The sequence below is a fragment of the Cynocephalus volans genome, chromosome 10 (assembly GCF_027409185.1).
Source record: "Cynocephalus volans isolate mCynVol1 chromosome 10, mCynVol1.pri, whole genome shotgun sequence".
NCBI classification, from domain to species: Eukaryota; Metazoa; Chordata; class Mammalia; order Dermoptera; family Cynocephalidae; genus Cynocephalus; species Cynocephalus volans.
The window spans coordinates 35,676,039-35,689,738 of record NC_084469.1 but is presented as its reverse complement, the minus strand read 5'-3'; the positions used below and the strand labels follow the sequence as shown (position 1 = coordinate 35,689,738).

General features: G+C 47.1%; 2 protein-coding genes across 15 annotated transcripts in view; one reads left to right on the top strand and one right to left on the bottom strand.

Moving 5' to 3' along the window:
• The window catches only part of MYH10 (myosin heavy chain 10), a 145,902-nt gene extending 141,753 nt beyond the window's left edge, over nt 1-4,149 (top strand). For all 9 annotated transcript variants that reach the window (XM_063111209.1, XM_063111201.1, XM_063111206.1 and 6 more), the window contains 3 exons: nt 27-135; nt 1,410-1,582; nt 2,484-4,149. In XM_063111209.1, the coding sequence (XP_062967279.1) occupies nt 27-135; nt 1,410-1,582; nt 2,484-2,628 (427 nt within the window). In that variant the 3' untranslated portion in view covers nt 2,629-4,149. The remainder of the gene's footprint in view (nt 1-26; nt 136-1,409; nt 1,583-2,483) is intronic.
• A 6,152-nt stretch (nt 4,150-10,301) lies between these two features.
• NDEL1 (nudE neurodevelopment protein 1 like 1) overlaps nt 10,302-13,700 on the bottom strand; it is a 33,719-nt gene continuing 30,320 nt past the window's right edge. Inside the window, exons 10-11 of one of the 6 annotated variants that reach the window (XM_063111790.1) lie at nt 12,700-12,793; nt 10,302-11,545 (exon numbers count right to left, since the gene is read on the bottom strand). In XM_063111790.1, the coding sequence (XP_062967860.1) occupies nt 11,452-11,545; nt 12,700-12,793 (188 nt within the window). In that variant the 3' untranslated portion in view covers nt 10,302-11,451. The remainder of the gene's footprint in view (nt 11,546-12,699; nt 12,794-13,700) is intronic. The other 5 variants (XM_063111791.1, XM_063111792.1, XM_063111793.1 and 2 more) reach the window with 5 other exon arrangements.

Sequence of the window (13,700 nt, the reverse complement as noted above, 5' to 3'; positions counted from 1 at the left end):
CAAAACTACTGTGATCACTTTCCTAGGGAACGAGCAGCTGCCAACAAACTAGTCCGTCGTACTGAGAAGAAGCTGAAAGAAATCTTCATGCAGGTTGAAGATGAACGCCGACACGCAGATCAGTATAAGGAACAGGTACATGAAGAAAGCAGGGCGAGATGAGTGTCTTTCACCCTGGAAATGCTTCAGCAAAGGGACGGATGGAAAATGAGCCAGGTGGTACATGTTGGCTAGCAAAACTAAGAAAATGCTACTTGAAACTCTTAATTCTAATGTTTCAACTAACATGTGCTGGTTCATGGGTGCCAGGGACACAACAGTGCTGCCAGTGCATGAGCACACAGGAGGGTGGGCGGGGGCACGTCGGGATGACTGAAGTGCGTGGCCTGAGCTGCACTGTCTTGTCGCATCTGCTTCCTGCACAACAGTATGTGCTCCATGAATGCAGAGACGCCTGCCTGTTTCGCTATGATCTCCCTGATGCCTAACAGTTCCTGGGCACAGGTGGCAATCATGACATGTTGGCTGGATGGAGGGGTGGATGCAGGAGATGTTGAATAGAAAGTGAAGAGAAAATAAATCTACTGCACACAGGCCCCGAGTGGTCTCCATTGTGTGCATCTGGCATCCTTTTCTGTGTATCAAGGGAAGGTTTCATAGGCTCTGAACTGTGCACAGGAGTTGTGCCTCCCTCTGGCTCTCCCCTCTGCTGCTAAGACTTGCTGCCACAGACACTGAGCAGAAGGTAGACAGAGCTGAGGATTTCACTGCCTTTAGCCCAAACCCTACCCTTTGTTTCCCCTACTCGACCCAACCCCAGGGCCTAACAACACTGAGGGCAGTTCTGGGTGGGCGGGAGCATGACCCACAGAGCGCTGGCCAGGAGTGAAGGATCCCCCCAGGATGCTTTGAGTTCTTAGGTCAGGTCTTCCAGAGTGATTCTGTGCTTGAATCTAAGGATGACACCTGAAACACCCATTCTGGAAAGGAGGTATAAAAATGCAGTGTACAGCCTCCTGAGGCTGGGTTGTCCACACTGTCAGCTATTCTGTATGTCGCATTTCACAATCTCATAGGTCTCTTGTGGGAAGATATTAAGCTCTGTCATTCTTTTGCAGAAAATTCACAGGTAAAAATGGGATTTTAAAGTTTTTTAAAATTTCTTGTAGCATAGTTTGCTCTGTAAATACTGGCTTTGCTGAGAGTGATTTGCCAATTAAAAAGCCTAAGACTGGCCCCCATCGTGTGTGTACATAAGTGCACGCAGGTGTGTGTGTCTGTGCTGGTGTGTACGTGTGTGCGTATGCCCACAGGGTGATGACAGAGAGCTGTGCTGACACTCAGGGAGCAGAGAGGCTGACACTGGTTTCACCAGTTTAGTTTGTCTTGGTTCATGTAACTTCCCCAAGATGGAGAAGGCCAATGCCCGGATGAAGCAGCTCAAACGCCAGCTGGAGGAGGCAGAAGAAGAAGCCACACGTGCCAACGCGTCTCGGCGTAAACTGCAGCGGGAACTGGATGACGCCACTGAGGCCAACGAGGGCCTGAGCCGTGAGGTCAGCACCCTGAAGAACCGGCTAAGGTGAGTGAGCACCAGGACGCCCAGCGTGCAGACGCCACTCCTGCGCGGGCGCGGCTGGTCTGAAGACGTTCACTGAGAGCCCTGAACAGCACCCAGTCTTCCTCTCGACTCACGTCACTCAAGTCTTCTGACCCTTATGGTAGTCCTTGGGGAGAATAAAAGGAACAGGTCCACTCGTTTTCTTTGCCATTCTCTAGTGGACTCTATCAGTAACTCTGCACAAGGCTGGAGAGCCAGGTCAAGTGTCCATGCATGTCCAGATGTACATTAATGAGGAGAGGGCTCAGTATCCTTCTCCTCTCCATACTGGATCCAACGTGCTCCAATGAAAGGACAGAACACTGGAGAGCTAGGGCTCAACTCTCTGCCTGGAAGAGCAACAGGTTAGCCGAGGTGTTGGCACACAGTGGCCAGTGGGCAGATTTGGTTCATGCCCTGCTTTTGTACAGGCAGGAAGCTAAGAATGGTTTTTACATTTTTAAAGGGTTGTAAAAAAATACAAAAAGAAAAAATATGCAACAGAAACCTTATGTGGCCTGCAAAGCCTAAATAAAATACTTGCTGTCTGGTCCTCTACAGAAAAAGATTGCTGGCAGAGTTTGGCCTTAATCCATCTTCCTTCCCATTCTGTCACAGTCTTAAGTTGAAGCAAGCACCCCCCAGTTCTCTGAGGCCCTCGTCCCGCATACAGTGTGTGCGGGCTGGGGTGATGGCTGCAGGCCAGGCGTGGGAGAGGTGGAAAGCACAGGGTCTCTCCCAGTTGCACCCACCTACTGTGGGGGTGGGTGTGCTAAGGACAGGGTGGGGGTGGAAGATTCAGTGTCATTAGGTGGTTGAGCAACTGGACAACGACGTGCTCTCGTGCATTCACCCACAGGCCTCTGCTTTCTGTTTTCTCCAGGCGGGGTGGCCCCATCAGCTTTGCTTCAAGCCGATCTGGCCGGCGCCAGCTGCACATTGAGGGGGCTTCCCTGGAGCTGTCAGATGACGATACAGAAAGTAAGACCAGTGATGTCAATGAGACGCAGCCGCCCCCCTCAGAGTAGAGTCATGGGAAGCCAGAGGCGGCGAGACAGTGGGACACGTGGGGACTCTCCCAGCGCCAGCCTGCCCTGGGGCCTCCTGCAGATTTAGGAAACTGGCAAACTACAGGATTCCTTATGGAAAGATCAGCTGTGTCTTAAGGCTTCCGGCCTACGCACACTGTATCCTGCTTCAGATTTAGGTACAACTGCTCCCTTTTTCTATATATACATACACAAAACACACACATATTAAACAAACTGTCTCATTGCATCTATTTTCCATGTATTCATCAAGAGACCATTTTATAATACATGTTAAGAAGAGAACCCTTTTTGAAACAATCTCCTGACCCTCCGCTGCCAGGCGCTGGGCTAGTTGGGCGGCGGTGGTGGTTGCTCAGTCGCTCTGCATGCTCTCTGTCTACAGACAGGTAACTTAGTTCTGTGTTCGTGTGGCCCCGACTCCTCGGCCACATTGAGTCTCTTAGAACATTGTGGAACCTAAACTGCACTTGTGTCTCTCATTTCCTTCGAATAATGATCAACACTATTTCAGCGAGTAAACTGTGAAAGGGACTTTGGAAAGATTAGGAGGGTGGGTTGGGCTGGAGGAAGTGGCACCCATTTGGGGCTGCCATGCCCATCTCCCAAGGGGTGGCTCTGCCCCTCGAGGTGGTGGTGTCCCTGCATCTACTCACGTGAGCTGTCCTTGGCCAGGGCTGGTCTGTGCCTGGAAAGGGTAGTGGCCATGACGCAGCTAAGGCCGCAGGTGGCAGCCAGCACACTGACTTCTGGATGACGGTCTCCAAACCAGCTGGCTTCGCCAATGCCCTGCTCACTCAGGAGCAAGCAGCTGTGGGCCCCTGAGCAGGAGTTGATGGAAGGCCCTCCGTCACCAGCCAGCCTCTCATGCTGCAAATTCAGCCACTGCTTTGAGCCCAAAATGAGAATATTGGTTTTGTGTCCAAGGTTTGTTCTAAGTATGTCTGTGAGGTTTACAGAACCTCAAGAACAGATGCCATCTGCCTGAATGTTGACATGCCAGTGGGTGTGAATCCTTTTTCATTTTTCCCTCTCCCTTCCCTTTGGACAGTGTCACAGTGAACATTTAGCATCCTGTCTTTGGTTGATAGTTGAGCAAACTGACATTACAGAAAGTGCCTTAGACACTACAGTACTAAGACAATGTTAAATATCTTATTTGCCTCTATAACAATTTAATGTATTAAGTTTTGACTGTGCTTCATATCATGTACCTCTCTGGTCAAAGTGGTATTATAAACATTCAGTGACAATGAATCAGTGTTAATTATAAATCCTTGATCCTCTGCAACGTGCTTGAAAACACAAACCTTTTGGGTTAAAAGCTTTAACATCTGTTAGGAAGAATTTGTCATGTGGGTTTGGAATCTTTGATTTTCCCCCTTTATGAATTGTACTGGCTGTTGACCACCAGACACCTGACTGCAAATATCTTTTCTTGTATTCCCATATTTCTAGATAATGATTTTTGTAAGACAATAAATTTATTCATTATAGATATTTACGCCTGCTCTATTTACTTGGAGAAAAAAGCACCCATTGAGAATAAACAGACCTCAATAAACAAGAATAATCATGTGAACATGGAATCTGTTTTCTCACCTTCTGTTCTTGATCTGACCGGAGGGTGGCTAGCTACACAGACTTAAAACCATGACACCGGACCCACTTTTTCTGAGGGAGGGATTACTTTGGGCAGTCCTGGCTCCGAGTCCCGTTCTCACCGGTGGCCTCACAGTGTGTAGATGCACTGGGGAGGAAAAGGCCACCTGAAGGCAGGGGCTAGAGACCCAGCTATCAAGGAAGCAATTTAGGAGTATTTTGGTTGCCAAACCATGAAGCTCATTACTAGACAAGAGCATCTTAAGAGGTCTAAGAAGTTTCAGGCACACTGAAAATGCTTTAGGGAGTGAGTGATGAAACCCAAGGAAAGGGCCGCCTCCAGTGTGGCCAACTAGGGTTGAGAGAAGTCCCAGGGGAGCACAGAGTCACGTGGGGAATAGTGGTTTCTTATTCTATCATATTCTTAGGCTGGTTCTGGTAGTAAGAGGCATATGTCTAGGCTTCTTGGCAGCAGTGGGGACGTGAAAAACAGGCAAAAGTGCTCCCTTTCTCCCTGGGAGGAAGGTGCGCTGCAGTTATTGTTTCAGCTGGGTTCTTGCCCCTGCATCCCATACCCTAGTCCAGGAGCTTACAGAATTCAGAGGCTTTTTTTTTTTTTTCCCCAAAAAGTAAGAATTCTTCCCTACTGGCTGCTTTAACTGGTGTTCGTGTCACAGTTTCCCAACTACTCAGCCTACAAGGAGAAACATAATAATCTACATGGACTGATTCCAGTTCCCAATTCCACAAAGAAGCTATCTAGAAAGAACTTTTCTCCACTAAACAAGCTACCACTTCGTAGTCTAAGGAAAGGTAGTTTATACAACCTTTGTTGGGCATTTACAGCTCAAGGAAGACAGTTTATGGCAGCTGGGCTTTGAGTGTGTCAAAGGAGCCAGCAGGAGTGTGGCTCATCATGAGGAGGAATTCAGGCAAGACGTAGGGAAAGCTTGTGCTCTTGCTGAGATGAGTTTCAGACTAAATGAGGCTATGCTGGAGTTTAGCTCAGAGCTGCCATACAGACTTTAAAAATGCTCTATCCTTGTCATGTTACAGGCACACCCACTTGTAGCCTGCTGGCCTGAGGGTATACTTCCAAACCCCTGACATCAGAAAGACGCTAGGACTTACCACATTTTCTCCTGTCTTCAGCTGAGACAAATTATGGGCCATAAGGCCAAGTTGTTCTAGCTATAGCCCTCCCTATTGCTCTAGGTATGTCTGATCCAGAAGCCAGTATTGCTGAGGGACAGACACGTCAAGACTGGGGAAGAGAAGAGCTCACCTGCCCCACCCTCACCCCCTCAAAAAACCACAAAAGCCAGAACAGGCCATAGGTTGGAATCTTTAGACTAAAGTGAGGATGACTCCTCTCCCCCTAATACCAGGCAGCTCTGTGCAAGAAAGCACTTCTGCCTGCCCACCTTTCTGGGGCAGCATCTGTACCAAGAGCTTTCCCAGATTCTGAGTGTTTGTTAAATGCTGTCCTGTGCCAGCCGTCAGGACCAGACAGGGCAGTCCACTTCATTGTGTAGCCACCTGTTATTTGGGAATCTAGCAAATCATGTGAAGTGTCTCATTCTTGTCAGAAATCTAACATGAAACTATCAAAACGGGCACAGGTGCAACACAATGCTGGTTTTCAAGGATGATGTTAACTATAATCACATACCTATGTACTGTATGCGGAAAGTGTGGCCATGTCCCTCGGCCGCTACTGAAACTAGAAAGCAGTGGGCTTCGTTCCAGCTGCCTGTATGTCAGGAAGCCTTACTCAAGACGTAACGTGATATAATCAGACTATTAAACACGAGCTCTGACCGAAACATCCCGCTGCCTCCTCCAAAGCGCCATACCACATCAATTCTAAGAGGCCGTGTCTTCACATAGGTAAAATCTCTTGCATCTCACAATCACTGTCAGTAGGTGGCAGTTGTGACACGCTTGTCACTCGTTGCCTGACTCCTGGTAAGATCAATAAACCCAGCATCAAAACTTGCAGAATGGGTGTCAGTAACTTAGAAGAAAATTCTGGAGTCGACAGTGGAATATGCTTTTCAGGAATGCTGCCCACCAACGCTCACCACAGCACAGAAGACAACATCGTTTCGGAAAACATGGACAAAGGACAACTCGGGGGCAGGGGGCTGGCAATTTAGCTCATCTGGGAGAACATGATAATAGTAACACCAAGGTGAAGGGTTTGGATTCGTAACAGGCCAGCTGCCAATAAAAAGAGAGGTTCAGAACATCAGACACACAATGTGAAGTTTTAGGAATATCTCTCACATTTTCCGTTTTGTATATGAATGAATGATGTGTGATATGATCGAAGTACATCTAAAGAAGTCTTAAATGCTCTTTCAATAATTATAAAAATTCTAAAAAAGCATTTTCATAGATCTAATTGGCATTTTTCTTAAGAGTTCACAAAATAAAGGTGTGTGTCTTGTAACTGCTGGTGTTTGAGATTCTATTATAATACTCTCCTCGAGAGGTCGGTGTTGTGGGGAGCCTGGGAATCCACTTTAATATTTCCTCGAGTGTGACTCAGCCAGTCCTCAGGCAGGTCAGGGAGCCGCTTCCTTGTGCTACCGCTCGAAAATCTTGGAACTTCCCCGCACAGGTCTTCAGGCCAACATGGGCAATGAAAGAAAATCAGTGTCATTACTTCAAACAATTTTTTTTTTTTAATGAATTTGGGCAACTTCACAGAAAAATTTGGAACCCACAAATAGTAAACTATTTGTATCCTTTCAATGTCACTTCTGATTTTTTTTAAATAAAGCTGCAAATAGCATGTTCATCTGTTTTGTTTCTTCCCATGGGTCATTTCCGGTCTCGTGTATTAGCACAGCTGCACACTTACGGGGCTCTGTGGTATCCTCAGATGTCTGTATTATTGTTATTGAAGTTTACTTTATTTGTTCTTACTACCATGGTGTATTGTCCCCAAGTGGAAAGAATTCTTATAGCTTATCACATTGTTAGTTGATTCAAGACTTATAGAGAATAATATACCAGTAATGTAAAAATGTACCTATTTCCCTAAATTCTAGGTGACAGGGGGTTAATTTGCTGATTTTTTTTTTTTTCTAGTTAAAACAATCACTTTTGTGAACCAAAAAAAGTGTTTCTTAGCTCCATCATCCACTGAAGGGAACAGCAGCATTCTGAGCCTAACCCAGACATCACTCCTGTGACTGTGTGTTCAAGCACATGCCAGGAAACCTACTGCCCAGGCCTCCACCTGCAAATCACGGTCCAGGCACTATCTCCAAATTTGAGTGGAGGCAGCAGTCAGACATGACACCTGACTAGAAAACACCCCACAAGTAAGAAAGTTAAATTTCTATTCGGTGTTCATTATTTTTCCCTTATAGAAGGCTTCCAGAAGAGCTGATAGGAAACACTAACAGAATTCCTGTGGCTGCGGACAGACATCAGGATAAAGCGTGACCCCAAATTATAACCACGCACAGCACAGACCACACTTGGTCCCCCAACATCTGCTCTATTCTGTTTTCAAATTTCTCTTCACATGCACTGTCTTATAAAGGAAGTCTGTTATGTTAATATTTGCTTGATTATTTTCCTTAAAATTCAAAAAGGGCTACTGTATTTCCACATATCATACTTTTAATAGGCATGGGACCCCTTTCAGATATGATGCTTTAAGTCATAGGAAAATGATTTACAGAGATGAATCTTCTCCCCTCCACCCCCCACCCTGGCCTCCCCTATCATTTTAGGAATGAATCTGTTTTTTAAGGCCAAGCTTATTTTTCAATTTGTTTTAACCTTCGGGGAAAATACATAGAGAAAAACAATCCATGAAGTAAAACCTGGAATATAGGGAAGGATTATTTTAGCATCTTCTGGGTGAACAGTGAAATCAGCTGGCTGCCGGGACCCATCCCACTTTCTGGCCTGTTCCCACCAGCACCCGAGATGGTTATTCTCAGCTTTAGTGAGAGAAATGGGGAGATCTGGCTATAGGGTGCTCCCTAAAGCTGTGGCTCCACCTCAGGCACCTCTCTTTCCCAGAGGTGACAACACACCCCAGCAAGCGCAGGATTTGGAGAGACAGAGGGCTGGAGGAGTTGATTCCTCCTGCTGCAAGGGCTGTGCTGGCCCCACAGCTCATTTCCAACCTTCAAAATCTGCTCACTGCTGAGGCAGAGAAGAAACTGTGAGAGTCAAGGCCAGTGAGGTCTCGAGTTCGGAAAGGCAAAGCGGAAGGACACTGGGCTCGCTTCCAGTCCTGGCTCTGCCGGGAGCTAGCTATGTGAGCTCAAGCAAGTCAACTCCTGGGCCCACTGTTCCTTCTGTAAACTACGGTAAAGCAGCTTATTCTGCTCTCAAGGTCACTTCTGTGTGGTTGTCATCTGCCTCACTTGTAACTCCAGATCCCAGCTTTGGCTCTGAGCTCTTAACTGAGTGAGGGGTATAGTTTCTGGACACTCTGGGATGAAAGAAATGGAAGTGCTGGCTCCTCTCATCCAAGAAGATGTTTTGGGAGTAAGTGGGTGAGAAAACCTCTGGAGGCATGAGGCTGTCCTTCACCTCCTGGTATAGCTGAGGTGTCAATGAGAGCTCGCCAAAATCAGGCAACCAGCAGCCCTGGGAAGAGAATGTACTCAGAGGCAAGCCTTAGGTAGACAGGCCATCATAAGCAGTAACACTCATGCCAGGTAACAAAGACTCTATTTGGGCAAGTACAAAGTAACATCTAGAGCCACATAATTCAAACAGAAAGTTGAAATTGAGGTCCAAGGAGTCAACCAGTTTCCTCGTGGGGTCATATGCCAAGGGCTGCTACAGTCATAAAACAGAAAAATAAGTGTTGTGGGGGCCAGGGGCCTCCTCCTGAAGGGGCTGGGAATAAGCCTGGAAGTGCTGCCCTTTCAGGGACCTTGCCTGTGTTCTCCTGGACCCAAACCAGTGGTGACATCCAGTGAATGACAAGTGGGACCCTGCGTCCAGGACCTCTCCCCCCACTATCAACTGACCAGCAATGGACAGAACAGTTCTGGATGAGATAAGCCCAGAGGTATTCAGCTGCAAAGGAACTGAGAAATTATTGGGGAGCCAGGGACAAGGATTCAGGGCTCCAAACCTCATCTTTGCTTTAACCAGAATAATTCTCGTTTTAGATTTGGGGTACCTGCATAAACAAAGAGGTCTGCTAAATGTTGAAATATCTGCTCTAACCCAATCTTCCCAGTGATGGTGGGAAAGCAGCTGGGAGTTGCTGCACACCAGTGAGAGACCTGAGAGTTTTCTTTTCAGCTACACTGCAGCACAACTGGGCACAGCACACACACCAACCACTGCATGTGTCTCTCCGGTTGATTCAGGACAAAATCTCCAGGAACAACCAGCAGATATTCCTGCCCATATACTGACAGAAGAAATGTTTGAAAATGTATCCTACTTAGTGTTTCTTATTCACTTAGGAATTTGACTCACTTAATTTTCATTTGTAGTTTTAAAACTCTAAAGTATACTGTTTATGCTGTTATAAGCAGTGTTCAGAATCTGATGCGCTCATACAGACCCCCACTTCACACATTCCTCAACGTGTCACTTTGTCTTGCTACCAAATATCTCACTTGCAAGCGTCAACCAGAGAGATGAGAGAAACCCAGACCTAAGTAACCTCTAATCCCAGAATGACATTTGTCACGAAAGGCAGCACAGCTGGAGGATCACCTCCTGGATCCGTCCCAGTTACTCCAGGACCTAACAGGCTTCCTCCCTCAATGTCCTCGTCTGTCCTCAGATTTTCACATGGGACTTGGGCCATTCTCAGGCTACTTCTGGAAATCACAGCTAAGACTGGAAACCAGCACCAAGAACTGGCATAAGCACGCCCTCTCAGTGCACGGACATCTTCTGAGGCCACCTGAAATCTTCTTTGTCCCATTCCACAGCTGTTGTCCATGTGCACGTTCCAAGTCAGAGCAGAAGTGGCCTTTGAACCTGGCTCTGTGTGCTCCAGCTCTTCTCTCATGGGATGGCAGGAACCCAATAAAAGAACCTCAATCCTTTTTTTCTGTGAAATTTATTGTTTCCACATTAAAAGATTTTTTTGGAGGGGATGTATTTTGTTTCTTTTTAAACCACATGATGATCCTATACACTGCCCAGAGTAGGACACCATCATAAGTCATTAACATGCCATATGAGTTCTGAATAAATAAAAGCTACAAAGCCCAAGTTATATACAAATATCTTAGGCAATCATGTTTACAAACCTATGTACAATAAAACAAATGTAAACAGTAAATGCAGCATGAGAGTAATCAAAGGGTGCACAGGGACAACCACTTTTGGTCAGTCTGCCCCCCAGGAGCTGGCATTGGCCCGTCCCAGGAATCAGGCCACTCAACCCTTCCTAACACAACTGAACAGGCCCTCAGAAGAGAAAACAAAAACACTCTGAAGATGTCATTTAACTGAAGGACTGAAAAGCTGGCAAGGAGGTGGCCCCTCCTCCCCCAAGTCTGAGGCACATGGAGGAGGAGACGGCACAGAGGCTCAGCCCTGTGTGTGCCCAGGCCCCGAGGCTCCTGCCAGTGGGGCTCGGACGGGCGTTTTGCTGCTTTGCGAGGCAAGTCTATGGAATGCTAACTGCTTAAGTAAAATCAGAAGGTGCAGAAAATGTTCCCTAATTCAGTGACCTTCCTGACTCTTTGCCAGAAACAGGTCCAAACTGTGAGGAGTGGCGTGGGGGACACATGATCATGAGCACTAAAGATGCTTGGGTGGGAGCTCAGGAGGAGGGCACACATCGACCTGATTTGGGGGAGAACTTCTAGAAACTGTGCAATGTCTTAAACACAACTAAATCCTATGGGTACAGCAGAGTGTGGGCTATGAGGCAGGTGTGATGAATGGGTACTTCTGCATCCAGTGACCAAGTAATACATGTATGTATCACCTTGTGACCCACAAAAGTGCAATCATGTGAAACCAACGGCACTACGGCGAGAAGAGAAAATAGCCAGTATTGATATCGCGCAGAGTCCTGGGGCTGGGCAGGGCTCGGCAGCTGCCACTGCATGCAGCCCGCCCTCTGCCCGCCCAGGGGAGGCAGACGGAGGGGCACGGGGCTGGGCCCAGGCACCGAGGGGTGAGGCGTGGGTGTCCTGGGTCATTGGAGGAGGGCAGGAGCCCCCACCTGGAGGCCGGGACTCACACACTGAGAGGCAGCATACCCGGTGCTGACGACGGGCGCGAGGAGCCCAGGCCAGGAGGAGGAGGAGCTGGGTCAAAGCCGTTTACTGCCCTGTGGGGGTGACCAGAGCAGAGAAGGGAGGGAAGGGGGAAGAGAAAGAGAAACTATCATTTACAATCACTCTACACACAAGGAATTCATCTGCTTTCTAAAACTATTCCTCTTCCTGGCCCACAGTAGGGTCCTGATGGCCCATGGGAAGTATACGTGTGTTGGTTAGAAAGCATCAGTTGGTTAAAGATGAGAATTCAGCAGTCCTGGGTACCAAGACCACGTACCCTTCCTGACAACTTGATCACACTGGCCACTGTGGCCATAGTCCTGATTTTTTCCCCGCAGAGCAAATCTAAATGTCTGGCAATAGGGAACTAGTTAAATAAATAATAGTAAAACCAAATAATGAAGTATTTATACAACCACTAAAAATACATTCCACAGAGTTTTTTAATAGCATGGGAAAATACTCAGAATATAATTAAAGCTAATTAGAAAAAGAAGCAGGTTATCAAACTGTATATGTTCAGTGATGTCAAAAATGAAGGAAAATAAGTAAACAGTAAATATTCTAGATTCTAGACTATAACCTCTTATATAGACGGACATTAATATCTATGTAGCTAAATCTAGAGTGTGTGGGTATGTGTGTGTATATGTATGTACATGTGTATATACGTGTGTATGTATATATACACACATGCACTCATATATACACACACATATACACGCACACATATATGTATATAAAATCATACATATCATAGAAGGAAAATTTAACAAGTTACTTTTCTTCCCTCTGGGTTGAGGGTAAATTTTACTTGCTACTTTATACTTTTTTATTTTCCAAATCTCCTATGATGTATCTGAATAGGGGGAGAAGAATAACTTCATGAGAATTGTTTGGCAGCAAAGCCAGGTGGGTAGGCTTTTCTCTGCAGATGCATGCGCAGGCAGCCCAGCCCAGCACAAAAGCCTGCAGCCCGGACCCACACCCAGCTCCAGCCATGCAGAGCTCCCAGCCCCACCCACAAGGCAGCACAGCACAGGAAGCAGCAGAGCAGAGTGCGAGGCCGGGAACCTCTCTCAGGAGGCCACTTCAGCCTTTCCATCCTGAAAACTTCCCAGCAAAATCTGTCCCACTGACAATTTGGGAGATGCAGCCAACTATAGGGCTGCGCTGTACCACAGTGCCCACCACTGCCCCTCACCTACTCATCAGAGGGGTCCAGGGAGTCGAATACAGACTCATGGAGAGAGGTTCTCCTAAGAAAGAAAGTGCAGACACATTCCCTGCAAAGACAACTGTTTCACACATTGAAGAGGTGAGTATAATCTCACAAGAAAATGGGCATGCAGTCTTGACACAGAACCGCTAAGAAACAGAGTTCACGTCTAAAGAAACTGAGCTCAGAATACATGTGGGAACTTCAAAAAGTTCATGGAAAGATTCATATTATCTTTCAATGCTATTTTTCTGTGAACTTTGTGAAGTACCCTCATATATTTGGAGTTTGAAATCAAGCGACACACACAGAGACCAAGAGCAGCGGTGGGAGGCTCTGACAAATGTAATTTCTCCCTTTTGCACGTTGTCCGACTTCATTGATGGGAAGCTTGGGTTTTCTCATTTCCTCTGGGGGCTGTGGGAGGTCTGGTTTTTGAGCTTCATCCCACTCAAAAACTTTAAATCATCCCTCCCCGTTCTCTCTAGGCTACATGCCTGTGCCTCTTCTGGGACCAGGGGCCACATTCTACTTGCCACTGCAGCCCTCATATAACAACCCTGTCTGTCATTTGTCTGGCCAGTCCCAGAGTCTCCAATGCCTGCTTCTCCTAGAAACCTCTGGGAGAACCAGGTAGGCCTCAAAACAGCTTGAGCTTTCAACACATGAACCTCAGATTCCCAGCCTCACCCACCACGGCGGCAGGGCAAGCTGTACTGCAGACAGCCCCCAAAGCTCAGCAGAAAGGGAGCACTGTTGGTGGCCAAGAAGAATCTGGCACCTGGTCCACAGGGGCGTCCAAGAGCAGCAGGCATGAGGATGGTTCCACTTGCAGGTTTGGGGCCGGGATTCTGGCATTTTCAAGTTAGATGGACCTTTAAAGAACATCAAGTTCACCTCCACTGTTACAGTGCTAAAGAAACCAAAGCAGGAGAAGGTCCAGTCATTAACCCGAGCTCACAGTGAGCCCACAATGGGGAAGTTGG